This window comes from Adelges cooleyi, unplaced genomic scaffold, assembly GCF_023614345.1.
Source record: "Adelges cooleyi isolate 19-005CV unplaced genomic scaffold, UGA_ACOO_1.1 ACOO_flye_CR_arks_rails_tigmint_CR_PRNA_41, whole genome shotgun sequence".
Taxonomy (NCBI): Eukaryota; Metazoa; Arthropoda; class Insecta; order Hemiptera; family Adelgidae; genus Adelges; species Adelges cooleyi.
In genome coordinates, this window is record NW_026096090.1 from 4,565,117 (window position 1) to 4,582,744 (window position 17,628).

Sequence of the window (17,628 nt, forward strand, 5' to 3'; positions counted from 1 at the left end):
AAATAAACTAAGAGTTATGATAATTTGATTAAATGATAACACCATTCTGTTAAGCATGGAGGTTGTGGTATACATGGTTATGATAGTAAATTTAACTTATTCCTGACTTCATAGTTTGAATTAAGATTCAGATTTCAGAATCGGTTGATTATTATAATTTTTTGTAGAGACTGGAGATGAATAATTCGTACATATTTTAAAAAGTTTATTATTATTATTTAAATTCATACATCAAGTAAATAAAGTATTTAAAGCACATTTTGTTAATGACCATAAAATAACTTTTAACGTCTTTCATTATCTAATAATGCTACTTAACTTTATTATCACTTTTTCTATTTCCTTTCAACTAAAAAAAAAGTAAAAAATACAGTCATCAAATTATATATTTTATAAAGTAGATCAGTGATAGAACAAGTACAGATTCTGAAAAAAATCTGTAGTCCGTTATATAATAAAATATTACTGTAAATCAATTATTAGAAACATTAAAAATATGTTGCGGTATAAGTTATCCTGGTTAACCAGTCATTTACCCTAAAAACACAACTGGATTTTAGGGTAGTAGAAATTTGAGAATGTTTTTTTAAATTTAAATTTGTTTTCATTTCAAAGGCCATGTTATTATACATGAACCGTCTTAGAACTTAGATCTAAGTTTTAATCATATTATGGCAGTGTGACTGACATACAATAAAGTATTTAATATATTTGTGCGTTGGTAACACATTATACTTTGCTTCAAGCGATATTTCAAAAAATGGGAGTTGGGTACACTGTCAGCTCGCTCGTAGAATATAGTTGCTATCGCATCGCGTAGGTAATTTTTACCCGCAACCCGCCTAACCCCGGTTCACTGTTGTAAATTTCTGTATTCCGCAGACCGCTGTACTGAACACACGATATACAGCACACGTTTGTGTAAACTAGACGTTTTTCATATTACCGAGTGATAAAATATAACAACTTTGTTTCTCTACTTCGCTCTTCGGTAATATATTATTTATTAGAAAGCTTAAAAATGGGCGTTGATGTAACGTTTTTGAGCGAAGGTGATGGTAAGTCTGATTTTTATAACAATACACATTATACCATGCATATCATAAATCATCATCCATTATAATTAATGATAGCGACCTTGTAACTTACGAGTTACACTTGCTAAGCATAGTGATTGACGTTGTAATCATAGACAGAGCACGTTATTATTTCAGAATTAATATTTGTTTTTAATTTCAGGAGCTACGTTCCCGAAAAAAGGCCAAACAGTTGTCGTGCATTATACAGGTATGTTATCTCACATTATTGTTTGCTATAATACCTACTACTCTATATTAAAATGGATACTTTAAATCACTGCTAAATAACGCTGATATAATGGCAGATAACTGTAATCGCATTTCTGGATCTGTATACCTATTCTTTATTTATACCTGTTTTTTACAGTGATAAACTGTAATACTATTATTAAATCCCCCCCCCCCCAAAAAAAATGCAAAATCTATAAACGGACATTGCTCATAACCATCTATAATATAATATTTATTATACAATTATAATTATGAATATTGTAGTATATGAGTTCTAAATAATGTTCTTTATTTAACATTTTATTATATGTAGATAGGTATGTATATTTGTTTAAACTTTGCATATCATCAAATATTTATTATATTTTTATAACCATTAATATTGTGTTAGTTAAAATCAAAATTGTTTGTTAATACTGATCAATTTAGAGTATAATGTAGTATAATAGCTTATATTATTAAATGTTCTTATATATTTTAGGAACATTGACCAATGGTAAAAAGTTTGACTCTTCCCGAGACCGTGGTAAGCCTTTTAAATTTAGAATTGGAAAGGGAGAAGTGATCAAAGGCTGGGACGAAGGTGTGGCTAAGGTAAATTACACATATTACCGATAATGTATGTCTAAATTTAAAATAAATGTGTCAAACACCCACACAGCTAAATAAAAAATATAAATATTATTTTGAAAATAATTCATGTATAATTATTAAATTGATAAAATCATTGATTATAAATATTAGATGGTCCACCGAGACAAATTTCAGTCTTATGCGTCAATGAAAATGATACTACTAGCGTCCCTCCAGTGTCGACGTACAGAACTAAATTTTGTCTTAGTTGGTCATCTTTAACAATTATATAATAACAACAATATAATAATGTTAAAACATTTGTTTTTTTTTTTTAATAGATTTTAAAAAATATTGTGACAATTATAAAAAATCAAAACTTTTGAATTAACTGATTATGAAAATATTTAATTGCTGGGTGTGAACATTTCCTAAATATATTTGTAGTAATATTTATTATTATTATTATTTTTTTTAATTGCATACTTTTTATTTCTTAGATGAGTGTGGGTTCTCGTGCTACATTGACTTGTTCGCCAGACTATGCTTATGGAGCTTTGGGTCACCCAGGTGTCATTCCACCCAATGCTACATTGATATTTGATGTTGAGTTAATCAAGTGTGAATAACAATTTTCATTATTATATTATTAATAACCTACTTAGAAAAAAAAAATATTCCTCTAAGACTGATAATATTTCTTGCATTAACCAACACAACACAGATTGCTGTCACATGTTAGTACAATTTTATTCTTAAATATTTTATGTTGATTGTTGTATAATAGTCGGCAAAATTCTCATTCGTTCAATTTTTTAATGTCAAATCTATATCAAATATACTTTAATTGCTTAGGATATTTTATGTACAATAATAAAATGTGTTGACATGTTTTTCTGTTTTATAATACATTGTAGTAGGTAATAAAATATTGAATATTCACACGTTTTTTAAAAATAAATTGTAATTCTTCCTATTTAAGTTGTCTTTTTCTTTGCTGTATACTCTAAAATTGTTTGGAATTGTATTATTTACTCATTACAATACAATGTATGTGAGTTATGCAGTGGTGAGGTGTGTATCTTTAGGTCAGGGAGACATTGAAAATAAAAAATATATATACGTTCAAATTTGTAATTTTTATATCTTCGGTCCTGGGGAGAAAGGGCTTAAGTCGATTTAATCAACTTTTCAAGACAGCCGTTTGAAAGTTTAAAAATACATACACGTTTTAGTATTACACCACGAATATTCTTCAATAACATGAGTAATATTCTTCAATGACTTATGCCAATTGAACCAAAAAAATCAAGCTTTAAATCTATAGAAAAACATTTTTTTGTGAAAAATTGACTTAAGCCCTTTCTTCTGGGGACCAAAGATATAATACTAAATTATTTGTCCATATTCCAAGTGGGTAGACATTGTCTTATATAATGCTACGCCACTGATTTTATGTATTTATTGTTAAGCCAATCACTTTGAATTGGTTTAATATTTAATAAACAATTGGACGTTTTTAATAACTAATAAATCTAAAATCATACCACAAAGTAATATCTTGCCGATTGAAGAATACTGTGTTGGATGTGTATGGAAATTATATTAATAGTGAAGTTTTTATTTAACACATGATAATAATGTTACACTCCATAATATATACTGCACAGACAGGTAATAAAAATATGGTTATATAAATTAAAATATAGGGTATTTTAAATACGAAAATCAATTTATTACATTTCAAGTCGGTAATAACCTAATTAGTATAAAAACAAACTTATATTTTTTTTATAGATAAACGTTTTATTTATTAATTTTATTTTGATAAATTAAGTAAAAACTGCTTGAATAAATCAGTCAAGTTCTAGAAGTTACAATTTTACTTTTGGCAATTGGGTACCTATAAAGAAGACAAAATAAGTTTTAGCATAAAAATACCTAATATTTTTTTAATACAAAAAAAAAACGCTGATGTTAATATTTTTTTAAGTAGTTCTTTCTCGGATGATTTTTACATGCACTTGGGCAATTTAAATGTTTGTTCCAATCTTCCAGGTCACTTCCTATGTCCTCTGAGCACAAGGGGCAAGTGTTGCTTATTGAATTTCGTTCTATCAGATAAACATTAAAATATTGATAATTTCGGATAGTTCTGATTTCAATAGTAAATACTTACTGACACATGCTGGTCCCAATACATGATGTTCTAGAAAATCGCTCTTGATCACTTCTAAGCACAAGTTGCACGTTTTATAATTATCTTTGTAATCACAGTCCTCTGAAACCAACCATACGACTGTTAATTTATAAATGTTTAATTATTAACTTATTAGACAATCATTACTCAGTAGATGATGCCGGAGTGTCATTATTTCGATGACTTCAGAGCAGTGTTCACATCGCATCAACAGAGGACAAAATTTCCAAAAATGAATATTCAATTCTTCTTCTGTGAAAAATGACTCGTTTTTGCAAAAAGTACAGCGGCTTCAGGGATAGCAAAAAAAAAAAAAACAATTCGTAATACTTTTCAACTAGCTTTAAATTACGAGGAAAACAACAGCTACTCACTGACATTTTGACGAGCTACTCTCACTTTGTCCATTATCATTAAACTCGTTTACGCTCGCTGAGGAACTTGAACTCAATTTATTTTTACTACTCAACGCATTGTACACGTTGTTTTCACTGTTGTGGTTAAAAGTTGAATGATTTTCACTTGTAGATCTCACTAATTTACATTGGCTGTTGTTACTCGTGCTTATCTCGCATCTCCTCTAAAATATAAAACTAAATATTAACTCGGGCAGTGTCCCAAAAATGTTTGATAAATAACTTTTGTTCTAGTCAATATTTTTTTAAAACTAATTTGTACTCATTTGCGCTATAAACACTACAGTTTGTATTACTCTTGATACTGTTTTACTTTTTTTGGTACATTTTTTATAAAAAAAATTCAAGATAGCCATTTTATTGAGAATAGTTTGACTGTTTTATTGCCAGTTTTGGATAATTACTTTTTAAGTTATTAAAGGTTAAAGGGTAAGATGGAAAGTTGAGTGCGGTAGAGTTGTTTTTATCGGCACGCATTACTCTACATGAAATGTGTGATAAATAGTTAGTAATAATTATTTTCAAAACTTTGAATAATAATATTGATACGTTTTTCCTTCTAGAGTAAAATTTGGTATTTTGGATTTACGCCCTTTACTAACTATAGGCTGACGATATGAAAAGAATGAAAAAAAGCACAGAATACAAGTACACATGACGTGTGTGTCGAGATACCACGGGACGCAAATAGCGGTAGGAAACGAACATTATATAGGTACGACACAGACAGACTATCGCTTCGAAGATGGACTCTGTAATAAGTCCGAAATGTAAGCATAAAACTGAAGACATGAATACATCTGAAAATTATTCACATAATAATTCAAACCGTGAAAGCTTTAACACATTCATATAATTATTTTTTGTATTTGATGAAAATCTCTCATTGGACTAACAAGTCCTTCCCTCCGAAATATTAACTCAGCCTACGACAGTATATATCCTATTTCAATATTAGTTATAACTTATAATATAGTTAGATTTAATATAATATAATATACACTTTACAGTGTAAAGTTCGTATTATTTGAAATTTAAATGTCGATTGACATCAGTCATCAGCTAATGGAAGTCGAATGATAAATTACATGATGGTTACAATGATAAATTACACGTACTTCTAAATCAATGCGTTCGAATTCTTGCATTAGCTGTCTGTATAATATGTTTCTTCTGGTAATTTCGTCATCTGGGGGCAATTGCTTGCGAACGAATCGAGGGTTCACTTTGTAAACGTGCAGCAGAATTCTTTCAGCAGCTTTTCGCACGGCTTCGGTTGGGTGATGAATAGCCGACATTCCGAATTCGCATAAGGTACGACACGTCATTCCGCTATGTAAACAATTCAGAAATCAGACATCAAGGCAAAATAAAACTACTTAAATAGTTTCCAGAAGAAAACGCAAATACGAAAAGTTAACTACTACTCTGCTTATTAATTATTTCATAACTGCGATTACATTCAAGTAAAATGTAATATTATAATTTATCTTATCTTTAAAGTTCCTCCGTTACTTTTGTAACAGTGCATTCATTATTCATCGGCAAATTCAAAAATGATACTCGCTAACGTTAATCTGATTATTAAAAACGTAGAGATTATTTATTGTAATAAAGCTTATGCTGAGGATAAATGTGATTTTGAATCTTCTTAAGATGATGGGTAAAATTATCAACTACACTACCATGAAGTCGACATGAACTAGTAACCTGTTTTTGTCCGAAGACACGCCTTGGCTAACTATCAGTTGTTCAGTCATTTCCAAACGACTAAGTATCAATCTAGGATGTATGTTGCCTGTGAATAAACGCGTCAGGTGTGTTTGTATTATGTTGAGTTTCCTGTGAAAATAAACGACAACTTATTGATAGTTATTAATAATATGATTTCGATTTTCAACCTTATGTCAGGTACGTCGGCTACACTTAATATCGTATGTATCGCTATGTTGTGTATCCTCGAAGTGGTGTCACCAGCTTTAGCTAACAATTCTGGTAGCAACGTCTCAACGCTACGCGAAGCTTCACCAGTCGATACCCTAAAAACAATAAGCCCGTTAATTTACATAAAGCTTAGTGGTATTTAAAAAAAAATTGTTTAATGGGAAATGGCCTCCTCATACGGGGCTAACAAAATGGTAGTGATAATTTAATTTAGTAAACTCTGGGTCTAAAGTAAAATTTGAAAATAATCGGTATTCCTAATATTCGTTCCTAACAACTTAAAATACAATTTTCATTTTATTAAATAATGAACACGTCTACTTTATTATTGAAATACGTAGGTATACTCTCAATAATATCTAGGTACTTAAATATTAAACAGTTAATTATTAGCAGCCATTAAATTATAACGGATATTATATTTTCCTAAAATAACGTTACGCCGTAGGTACGTATTTTACCTTCCAGGGACAAATTCCGAAAAAAGAAAGCGTATAATGTTGGCTGACAAATTGTAAACGGCGAACACTTTGTCTCTTAAAGTCCGATGCAATAGCTGGACAGCGGCTCTAGTAATTTTGTTAGGAGGATGACGTGAATCGCCGTCGACCATGAAGTTTTTAATAGAACCTTCCATCGATTTCAGACCCTCTACCTTATCGGAATATTGCTTGGAGAAAAAATGCTTGACCTGAAACAGTATAATCGTCATCGTAGGGGTATTATCGTGTTTAATTTAAGTATTACTTCTTAGTTGGTACTTACCATTGAGAGTCCAAACACAGTGATAGGGATTGAAAGTTGTTTCTTATCTCTTTCACTTAATTTGAACGTACCTGCGACCCCACCATTCAATTGTGTCGTCGCTAAATCCTGAGTGTTCCGAGTCTGGCAGCTATAAATCAATAACGTTATATTAATATTCTATGAATGAGTACAAATAAGGAAGAGTAGCTTACAATCTTTGAGCAGGAATTGATTGTTCGTCATACGCTTCGTAACTGGTTTTGTTGGACTTTGGACGGATTGGTTTCGGTCTTCTAAACGAGATCGATTTGGACACTATGGTCTGTTGAAGTTTCGGCGACCTACAACACAAGACAACCGTTAGAAGTAGAATTATGACGATTTCTTTGTGTAGCTTTTTAACTATGTGTTTACCTGTCTCTGGGGCTATTTTCAGGGTAGTGGAGTGGGGATACCGGACTGTGGTAAACATCCGGTTCGTCGACCGCTTCTGTTTCAGTTTTTTCCGGAAGGATTTCTTGTTTGTATTTTTTGTCCGTCATCCCTCGAGGAGTGACCGAGGGTGAAATCCCGTTGTTTTCGACCAACTTGATGGAGTCACTCGTGACAGAGTTTGGGGTCTTGTCCATTAGACCTTCAGGCTCCTCGTCGTTGACCATCAATGGCTTTACAAGTATAAGGGTAAAAGTTAGATAAAACTACTGAGAAACATGTATAATGCCATCTTAACTCACTCCGTCTTTCTCTAGGAGATCGTCCACCCGGTTGTCAGCCAAAATCTGCGCCCTAAACTCTTCCATTTGGGCCTTTTTCTTTTTCGCTTTAGCATAGTCTTCATTGTGGATGGCATGGTTTTTCGATAGTTCCAATTTGCCCAACTTTTCACCGGCTGACCTCAACTCTGTCATGGCGGCTTTCAGTTTTCGAGCATATTCGAATCTCTCATCTGTAAATACAAGTTTTTTTAAAGTGCTAATAACTTGTTTTATAGCCCTAGGCCTAACCCTATAGAAAACTTACCTTGGACGGCTTTTATCTTTCTTTGTTCTAGAGTCCTAATGACGATGGCCATCTGCTTATCCACGTACATTTCGAACGCTAAGTCGTCACAAACAGAGCCGTGAAAATTTCCTTGGTCGCCGCAGCTCTGTTTTTCGCCGAAAATTTGCACTCCGATTAAACTCACCTTAAAGACAATTCCACGTCATTTAAAAATGTTCTCATCAAATAATGTTGACTATCAAATATCACAAACCTGGTTAAAACGATTTAAAGCGTTCTGATGGTTCTCGTGCAAAATGAACTTCACGCAATCGGTCGGACTGGACAAAGGCAACGATATAGTTTTCAATTCTCTGCTCTTCACTTGACTTCCGTCGTTGTCGTTCAACGTAACATAACCCAAATATTCATAGATCAATGCACTCGGATCTTCCGTTTCACCATGTTCTTCCGGCCCAATCCATATTTCGATTTTACTGGCTATAAACGACACGCACATAACAATGAACTTGCTATTCTAGCAAATTAGTATTAAGGAAATTTTACTAAAAGTGTCACTTACATATCAAAAATTGATGAGACAGTACTTGGATCTGATGAACTATGGCGGTCTCGGCGAGTCTGAGCACCAACTCTTGAGGATACTCGCAGTTTTTAGACGATTTCCATCCCTTAACGGTCGGACCATGCTGGTTAAGCTCAAAACTTTGATAATTCGCATCTTCGCCTGTACAAAAAAAAAGTCCAGATTTGTATACTTAAATTTACATAGTTGCTAAACTAGAAGAAATTTGAAATAATTTTTAAGATAACCTTGAATAATTAAATACAATTATTTGTATAATAAACTAAAAGGTAAAGATATATAATCTTTGACGCGCCTAACACAAAAACAGCTCAACCAGAAAAAAATTTAATTTCGTTTTATTACGTAACATGTAAAAGAATACAGTAGTTCGAAATCAAACTGACTTAGTCCTAAAAAATATATCCACTAAATTGCAGAAGTTAGTTTCTTTGGCTCTAGCATTAAAAAATTACAATTGGCTTTTTCTTGAAATAATAGTTTGTGGGTTAAGCTGTTTAGCTATGCGCCTCTTCAATTATTGTACTCTACTTTTTAAACACATAACATATTAATATATTATAATCAATTAATCAAGCGTAACTAACTCGTTTTATGAACAACCGTGAACTCTATTTTTCCTGTTTGCATCGCTTGTCTTGTGGTGTACGTGTGTAGACTGCACAAACAACAAATGTGTTATTAATTATATTTATTATCTATAGTACAATATAAGTGTGTTGAAATATAACTTGACATTTATTTAGTGCAACTCTAATTGCAAGAAAATTATTATAAATATAGTAAAGAGTTAAAAAGTAGTATTTTAGTAAATAATTAACTATACCGACAAAACCGATATCCTTTACCTTTGAGATGTTAGCGGCGTTTGATTTTTGTCTGAAGCACTTAGTTCGTTGTTCACATAATTCACAGCAATTCATTACGACGATAGCGAACTTTATATTGTTTTTTTTTTTTTTTTTTATAGATAGTAGTTACTATATAAGAGAAAACCAATCAATCGGTAAAGCAATTCGGTAACACGCAACATGTTTTAGCGTTAGTTTTCGTTTTTCAGTGTCCTATCATCCATCTCTCAATTCTCCCACTTTGGTTTTCTTTGATTTTCCGTTTGGTGCGCTCAGAACGCTTTGTGATAAAAAGGGGTGCACAACTGCAAAAGTGGAGAGCAATCAATAAAGTCTGCCGCCGGTCGCTGCTGTTGTTGCGTGCCCTTACTTTTCCGTAGGGTAGAAAATACAAAAGCTATGCCGAGTGTGTTAGGCGGTAAGCACCAATATTTTTCTGTGACCCGGTGGTTCATATATATTTTATAATACAAAAACAAATTTTATGTGTGAAGTATCGTTTATTTCGGGCGGGAACATCCTACAAATAGTTAAATACATACAATTGTATACATAAGTAATTACACTAATTATATTCATACAATAGTAATTCACATTAATCTACAAAATTATGTAAATAATAAATACGAATTTATATTTGAACCCCATTAAAGCATTAAGGTATACGCCTATACGCCTACGTATTTTTAGTAGAAAACAAATTATTCTAAAGTTATGAAGTAAATGCTATGAAGAATTCAAATGTTTTTACTTTTTTCAAAACTTAAATCGCAGTGTTTTCGAGAACGTACTGTTCAAAGTAGAAATATGTTTTTACACAAAAATAGAACCTGTATACTTTATAAAAGTTGAAAACATATTTAAATATTAAAATCCCTCTTTCCTGTGTTAATATACGTTTACAAATTTCTATAGTTTAAGTAAAAAATTGTCTATACAATGCGCCTTGATTAATGCTATTTTTAGATTGATTAATTGATATTTGTTAAAATATCTATTAGTTATCGAACTAATACTCATTATAAAAACTCATCGATAAAAAATGAACAGGGTTCTGCGTTGTAATGATTTAGTTTCATGAGTCTAACTTCATTTTTCTCTAGTTTCCAAATAGTATTAAAATAGTAGTTTGAAAATTGTAATTTTTGTATAACTATTGTTATATTCATAATATTGTTATGGATATAACCTACGAGTAAATACGTTTTTTTAATAAATTTAGATTAAGTTGCTACGTATACCATACGTTCGTTGATAATTTGATCGACACGTATTGGACAAATTATGAACACCTTTTACTTCGTTAGCTTTCTTTAAAAAAAAAATTACATCAGATTTTGTTTACATTTTTTAAATTTGAATATAAATATAGTATACTGTACCACTGTTTAAAAGTAAATTAAAGCAAACTACGAGAACTAGAAATGTTTATAAAGTATTTGAAGGTTTATAGTACCTACTCACTACTTAGTACATTTGAATTAAACGTTACCATAGAGACGCATTTATGTATACACTAATCTCGGGTATCATATTTTATCATTAGTTCAAAAAATACACGATCAGGTTTTTGTGTAATATTGTTTATTTCTACAGTAAAATTAATTCTTTAAAAAACCTAATCGAAAATGGATCCTGCGCACGTGAAGAATAAGTTTAACGCTTACGACAGTGAAATGTATTCTCAATACGATTATCATCTGGACGGAGCTAAAGAAGACCCGGAAGAGATCCTTAGACAAGCGTTGCGATCATCTTACAGTCGGAGAACATCGGTAAGCAATTAGATAATAAAGGTAATCGCATAAATAAAAAATAAATTATAGCATAATAGAGCGATTTTATAAATATTTTTTCAGATGTCTACCAAGACTCCAACGGGTCTTCCGTTACCATTCGCCACCACCCCCGTAAGTATAGAAATTAATATTCTGGAACTTAGCCAGACAATTTCCACGATATGGTCTAATTATTTTTGGTCTTAACAACTTTGTTGAAGTTCATAAATTCTTAGGTAGCTTTAAGATTTGTCTCTAACCCCACCCTCTCCTTCTCACCAATTACCATAACAAACGGAACTTTATTTTAATAACAAAAACCGATAACAATTTCGAAAAGGTAATAGAATTTTTAATAGCAATAAATATCATTATTATGTCTATGCAATAGTTAATGAAAATAGTTTTAATTAATAAAATCTAAATGGTCTAGACTCTAGAACTCTAGCCTCCTTTTCGTAACTTGCTTATTAATATTATATAGTTCTTATAGATTTTATTATATAATATAATCACACAATATCTGATCTTGGAAATAAAATAAAATTCAATTTTTAAAAGCAAATGAAAGATCCGCAAGCGTTAATGTTGAGGCCGGGAAGTTCAAGGAGTGGTTCGGAATCGTCAAACAGGCCGGCGACAGCTGTACGAGGCGCAGGATATACGTCACATTCTTCGACTAACAACGATGTCCTAAGTCAACCGTCAAGAAATATGATGGTCATGTCCGAACCGAACAAAGAAGAAAGGTATAGCCATTGTATATTGATTTGTATAAAAAAAAGGCATTTTCAAGTTGTTATTTTATTTATTGCAGAATGGAAGACAAGATAAAAAAGCTAGAGAAACGAATTCACGACATGGTCGATGAAGCTTGCTTGGCCGAAGCTAATGGAGATCCACAGCTGGGGTTGGAGAAAGCCAAAGACGCATCGAATAAGGAAAGAAGTCTGATCAGGATGCAAGAACAGGCTGGATTCAATGACTCGCACAATATTGATTTGACATTTTTGGTACATTCCAATTCTATTGGCTTATTATTTTAAAATCGTTATACCTATCGTGTAAATAATTATACTATGGTAGATATCTTACTCGTTCGTTATTCGTCATTCCATGTCATCATAAAGGTTATGAACTCTCAAAATAAAACTGTACCATAAATTATTGGTGTCGATATACATTTAATAAAGTATTTCTACACAGATTTTCACGTAACAACAGCTAACAAAAGTCGAAACTGCAAATTTGTATAACTAAAGATTTCGATTATGGAAAAATTACCGTATAATTGTACTATTATTAATATATTTAGGTGTTATTTACATTGGGAAACCAATACGCGGCCAACGAAATGTATACCGAAGCTCTAAACACGTATCAAGCGATATCAAAAAATCGTTATTTTCAAAATGGGGCTCGGATGCGCGTGAACGTAGCTAACATTTACGAAAAGATAGGACAACCGGAGAAAGCGATAAAAATGTACAGAATGGCGTTAGACCAGGTGCCGAACACCAACAAAAGTTTCAAGTAGGTCATGAAGTTAATAGATTTATTGGATTTAGATAATTTTAGTCGCCCGAATCACATGATTAAATAATATGTTTACAGACGAGCAATCACTCACAATGTGGGTGTTGTGTTTTTGAAAATGGGCAAATACGAGGATGCCTGTTCTAATTTCGACTATATCATGAACGAGAAACCCACCGTCAAGGCTGGTCTGCATGCCATCGTGTGTTACTACATGCTGGGCAACAAGGAAAAACTTAAACTCTTGTTCAAACAAATGTTAGAAATCGTTTTGGATGTCGATTTTGAAGACAAGTACGCGGCGCATTCTGTAAGAAAACAGCATAGGACCTTACAGTACAGTTATAAGTATAATGACTGATACGACGAGCACCGGGGTAAACAATACAATTACCTTTCAGTATACCTCACATGGTTGGCTAGCAAATTGATGCCTCGGTGCTTTACTGGGTCTGTCCTATATGTGTAATAATAATTCATGCATTCAAATTTGTTGCAGGACGACGTCGACGCTGCGTTGTTGGCAGAAGTCATCAAATCCGATTCACTGACCAAGTACGAAAAACAGTTGAAATTAAATTTCGAAAAGACCGTATTAAAAGCGGCCCACCTGATATCTTCCGTCATCGAGGATACCTTTACAGAGGGTTACACGTGGTGTTTGGACACCATTAAGTGCTCGAGGTATTCGTATCTGGCCGGTCACCTAGAGATAAACAAAGCCGTGGGGTTCCTATACCAAAACGACATTGGATCGGCCATAGACACACTAAAAGCATTTGACAACAAAGACAGCAAAGTGGCTAGTGCGGCGGCCACGAACTTGTCGTTCATTCACTTTTTGGTGAGTTCTCTTATAAACAAACATATGAATTCAGAATTTTGAAGTTTTAACCGAGCGAAAGTGCATAAGTGTGTACTGTGTAAATATCTTTTGTTGCTTCTAGAAAGGCGATTTAGAGCAAGCTCAGAAGACATCATTGGCGGCTCGCGAAACCGATTCATATAACGCGCTGGCGTGTGTTAACCATGGTAATTGCTATTTTGCCAGAGAAGATTATTACAGGGCTAAAGAGCTGTACACGTTAGCCTTGGAAAACGAACCATTGTGCTCGGAGGCCTTGTATAACTTGGGCTTAGCCAACAAGCAGCTAGGACACCTAGACGACGCTATCGACTGTTTCCAAAAACTTCACGTGATCATTAGCAACCATCCTGAAGTCATATATCAGATAGCATCACTCAACGGAATGATAGGCGATCTGGAGCAGGCCATCGAGTGGTGAGACTTAACATAAATTGGCCCGCGTCGGGTTAGGTTAATTTCTAGACGTTGTATGTATCTTAATGAAACAATTTTTTAAAAAAAACTATCTATTTCTGTCATCATCATTTTGCTGTTATAGTTGTAGAGAGCTGAGAGAAGGACGTTTGGTAGTAAAGGAGATGAGAAATTTCAGATTAGTTACACTTTGAAGAACTGTTATCTAACCAATCTCATTTATTGTTTGCATCTTTTTTTACAAAAGGTATCTGCAACTGCTGAGCATAGTTCCGGATGATGTGGGCGTTTTGCAAAAGCTTGGGGACATCTACGAAAATATGAATGACAAGCAACAGGCATACCATTACTATTACGAGGTTAATAATTTTTTGTATTTCCTAATTGACTTTTAATTTGTATACTGGTGGCAATTGATTGCATTTTTTTTATTAACACTCAGTCTTATCGACATTATCCTTCTAACCTGGAAGTGTTGGATTGGTTGGGAGCGTATTTCGTGGAAATGCGAGTGCCAGAAAAAGCCGTCGATTACTTTGAACAGGCATCTCTTATGCAGCCCTCTGAACCAAAATGGCTCATGTTGATCGGATCTTGTTACCGCCGGGCAGGCAACTATCAATTAGCCTTCCAGACCTACAAAGACGTGCTTAATAAATTTCCTGACAACACCGAATGTGAGTTTCTTACAATCTCTCAGGTAACACCACCAGTCCCTCCTCCAAAGTTGTAATAAATTATAAAAATTTGCCCTATTAATATTCTAATAAAGAAATAATAAACTTACTTGACAAACAATTAACACATTTGGTTATTATGCCTGAGACAATAAGTAATCAAAATATATTACTTATTTGCTATAATTATTAATTAATATGTCAGCCACACGAGTAGCTGCTTATGTCGACTCCTCTTTAAAACAAAAGAACAGTAATAATTATGTTTGTGTACTTCTTTTAGAAGTACTATAACATAACATTACTAAGCAATTCAGTTGTATTAGATCAATGCGCAGTGAATATATATACAGGTTTTAAACAGGAATCAAATTTCAAGATATTATCATTTATTTAATATTAATTCCAGTAGAATATTTATTATTTATTTGTATTATTAAATAATACAAATATCAGCAGAAATTTCCATTAGAACTTTTATTTTCGAGATCAAATAACTGTTTCATTGCGGAGATTTTAACCATCTGTTCCAAAAGTATAATTCAACTTTTCGAAAAACTCCAGAGTTCTGCTTTTTTACACTCGGGTCTAGAATGTTGCTGTTACTAAAAAAAAATGCCACCATTTACATGAATGTATCATAATAAATTTAAAATCTTTGATGGCAGGTTTAAAATTGTTGATCAGAATATGTACCGATTTGGGCCTAAAAGAAGTATCCGAGTATAGTGAAATGTTAAGGAAAGCGGAGAAAACAAAAGACATAAGAGATCGTATAAGTACGGCTCGTACGGGATACCGGAAGACGATGGAAAGTAGAGGTGGTACGGGCATGAACACATCAATGACATCAAACACAAATCAAAACATTTTTGTTCCAAAATCGTCGGCCTCTGGAGAAACTAACATATATGTACACAATACTCCTAAAGTCGGAGATACATCTAATCGTCCCCGAACAGCCAGAGGTGGAACAGCAATGATCGGTTCGTCAATGCCATTGACAAGCGCATACGGTCAAAATGTTACAGGTGACATGGATGTATACGTCAATGAAGAAATAAAAACCATTATTGGTAACTTTAAAATCATAATATTTTAATATAAAAGATAGCTGTATGTAATACAAATATATGATATTTTATAGAAACGTACACAGACCCAATAGGACCTTTGCAGAGACCTCGTACATCCACTACAAGACCTATAACTTCTTTAGAAAAAGAATTTGCAGATGAACAAGTGCAAGACCTTCTACCAGAATGACGATATTCGATAACACATTTTTTTTTTAATATGCATTATTTATATGAAATTAACGTCATTTAAGGCACAAGTACAGTAACTAGTGATAAGTGCTTATTCCTAAAAGTTAAATAGAAGAAAATATAAATTATTTACAATATAACAAATAATTGTAACAAAAAACGTTATTGATAATTTACGTTTATCAGATACATTATTGAAAATAAATAGTTGAATATTTGAATACTGACTTTTTATATCAGGTTTGTAACTAATTTGCATATATTAAACCTTGCCTAAAAATTCTGTCTATTGGACTATATTGACCATTATTGCACGTGCGGTGTGATTTAATATAAAAAGTTGGGAATGGGCGGGAACCGTATTAGGGTAGGGACATGGAAAGAAATACGTTCGAGAAATTAATAACATGGTTATACTTAAATTTTGTGCGCGTAACATTTTTTAACCGATATTAATTAAATATATTAGAAATGACCGAGGAGACTAATGACCATTGACCTCCCTGAAGTACCGCGAAGGTTACAGGGAACTGAGAAGAAAAGTGACCCTTCACATTTACTTTTTGCCAAAAGTAAATACAGCAAGTTGCTGGTAGCGATTTGAACCAGTTTAAAAAATGATCAGGTATTTCAATAGAATTGAATTTAAAAATAAGCAGATTGTGGTCTACCGAATCTAATAACTTACGTAAATTAGATTTCCGTCCTCCGATAGGACCGAGACAACATTAAACATTTTCAAGTTTCAACCAATTTACACCCGAGACCTAGATGAGACGATATTACGTTTAACAATACTCGAAATGTTTATATTAAAAGATATTGAAACGATATTCAGCCAAATCTCAGGACTAGGATTTCTCGTTTGAGCTTTTATACCTACGTATAGGTATATCTATTATAATTTTGCAGTAGCTCATAACATCTTTAAGGGCATTGCACGCGGTATGTTTTTTGACGTTTTAGACCAAAAAGCCAGACAAAAATGTCGACTACTTAAGATGGTTCAATTTCAATTCTGCAAGATTTCACGAGTTCTTTTGCAACTTTACTAGGTTATGTAGGAAACTGATTTTTGATTTTTTGAGTAAAAAAATCGTGTTTTAATATTAAAAAAATTGCAAATTTAATTTATTTAATTACAAGAAACTGAAATTTTTAAATACAAATCGGCTTCCTATTTAACATAGTTAAGTAGCCAAAGAACTCTTTTGACATTACAAAATTCAAATTGGACCATCCTATGAAGTCGAAATGTTGTCTAGCCTTGTGGTCTAAAATAAACCAAAATAACCTTTACTCATAGATAAAATGATTTAAAATAAAATTAATACCTTGGAGCTTACATAAATTAACCGGTAAAATAATTTACACGGTTAAAATATATTAAAACCTATTATTTCTTAAATATTACCTAAACAAAATTTCTTGAAAACAGACCACATGCGATTGCATCCC

At 32.5% G+C, this 17,628-nt stretch overlaps 3 protein-coding genes across 5 annotated transcripts; 2 read left to right on the forward strand and 1 right to left on the reverse strand.

Annotated features, from left to right (window-relative positions):
- The first annotated feature begins 835 nt into the window (after positions 1 to 835).
- Positions 836 to 2,859, forward strand: LOC126841794 (peptidyl-prolyl cis-trans isomerase FKBP1A). The gene is made up of 4 exons (XM_050578451.1): positions 836 to 1,058; positions 1,240 to 1,287; positions 1,792 to 1,904; positions 2,384 to 2,859. The coding sequence occupies exons 1-4, from the start codon at positions 1,022 to 1,024 to the stop codon at positions 2,510 to 2,512; spliced, it is 327 nt and encodes a 108-aa protein (XP_050434408.1). The 5' UTR covers positions 836 to 1,021; the 3' UTR covers positions 2,513 to 2,859.
- Positions 2,860 to 3,680: 821 nt separating this feature from the next.
- On the reverse strand, positions 3,681 to 9,879 carry LOC126841792 (centrosomal protein of 104 kDa). The gene is made up of 17 exons (XM_050578447.1): positions 9,627 to 9,879; positions 9,366 to 9,436; positions 8,755 to 8,919; positions 8,446 to 8,672; positions 8,211 to 8,376; positions 7,925 to 8,136; positions 7,605 to 7,855; positions 7,403 to 7,531; positions 7,209 to 7,338; positions 6,905 to 7,134; positions 6,401 to 6,538; positions 6,210 to 6,341; positions 5,618 to 5,831; positions 4,458 to 4,663; positions 4,231 to 4,373; positions 4,063 to 4,164; positions 3,681 to 3,997 (listed from the first exon to the last, which is right to left on the reverse strand). The coding sequence occupies exons 2-17, from the start codon at positions 9,406 to 9,408 to the stop codon at positions 3,861 to 3,863; spliced, it is 2,625 nt and encodes an 874-aa protein (XP_050434404.1). The 5' UTR covers positions 9,409 to 9,436; positions 9,627 to 9,879; the 3' UTR covers positions 3,681 to 3,860.
- A 130-nt stretch (positions 9,880 to 10,009) lies between these two features.
- On the forward strand, positions 10,010 to 16,279 carry LOC126841801 (intraflagellar transport protein 88 homolog). 3 transcript variants are annotated; one of them, XM_050578457.1, is made up of 13 exons: positions 10,010 to 10,047; positions 11,226 to 11,404; positions 11,489 to 11,539; positions 11,969 to 12,156; positions 12,225 to 12,420; positions 12,723 to 12,940; positions 13,022 to 13,253; positions 13,443 to 13,787; positions 13,891 to 14,225; positions 14,473 to 14,584; positions 14,668 to 14,902; positions 15,571 to 15,978; positions 16,050 to 16,279. In XM_050578457.1, exons 2-13 carry the CDS (start codon positions 11,258 to 11,260, stop codon positions 16,166 to 16,168), a joined length of 2,586 nt encoding a protein of 861 aa, XP_050434414.1. In that variant the 5' UTR covers positions 10,010 to 10,047; positions 11,226 to 11,257; the 3' UTR covers positions 16,169 to 16,279. The 3 variants fall into 3 exon arrangements, with proteins under 3 accessions (XP_050434414.1, XP_050434415.1, XP_050434416.1); XM_050578458.1 differs by lacking the exon at positions 10,010 to 10,047 and adding an exon at positions 10,106 to 10,185; XM_050578459.1 differs by lacking the exon at positions 10,010 to 10,047 and adding an exon at positions 10,223 to 10,289.
- The last annotated feature ends 1,349 nt before the right edge of the window (positions 16,280 to 17,628 follow it).

What these genes read in the sequence shown, in the direction of transcription:
- LOC126841794 (XM_050578451.1), top strand. Translation starts at nt 1,022, where the DNA reads ATGGGCGTTGATGTAACGTTTTTGAGCGAAGGTGATG. An exon ending in AGTTGTCGTGCATTATACAG is followed by an intron (nt 1,288 to 1,791) that starts GTATGTTATCTC and finishes TATATATTTTAG; the next exon opens with GAACATTGACCAATGGTAAA. An exon ending in GGGACGAAGGTGTGGCTAAG is followed by an intron (nt 1,905 to 2,383) that starts GTAAATTACACA and finishes TTTATTTCTTAG; the next exon opens with ATGAGTGTGGGTTCTCGTGC.
- LOC126841792 (XM_050578447.1), bottom strand. Translation starts at nt 9,408, where the DNA reads ATGCAAACAGGAAAAATAGAGTTCACGGTTGTTCATAAAACGA. An exon ending in ATCTCCTAGAGAAAGACGGA is followed by an intron (nt 7,856 to 7,924) that starts GTGAGTTAAGAT and finishes ATACTTGTAAAG; the next exon opens with CCATTGATGGTCAACGACGA. An exon ending in GAAAATAGCCCCAGAGACAG is followed by an intron (nt 7,532 to 7,604) that starts GTAAACACATAG and finishes CTTGTGTTGTAG; the next exon opens with GTCGCCGAAACTTCAACAGA.
- LOC126841801 (XM_050578457.1), top strand. Translation starts at nt 11,258, where the DNA reads ATGGATCCTGCGCACGTGAAGAATAAGTTTAACGCTTACGACAGTGAA. An exon ending in GAACCGAACAAAGAAGAAAG is followed by an intron (nt 12,157 to 12,224) that starts GTATAGCCATTG and finishes TATTTATTGCAG; the next exon opens with AATGGAAGACAAGATAAAAA. An exon ending in ATTTCCTGACAACACCGAAT is followed by an intron (nt 14,903 to 15,570) that starts GTGAGTTTCTTA and finishes CTTTGATGGCAG; the next exon opens with GTTTAAAATTGTTGATCAGA.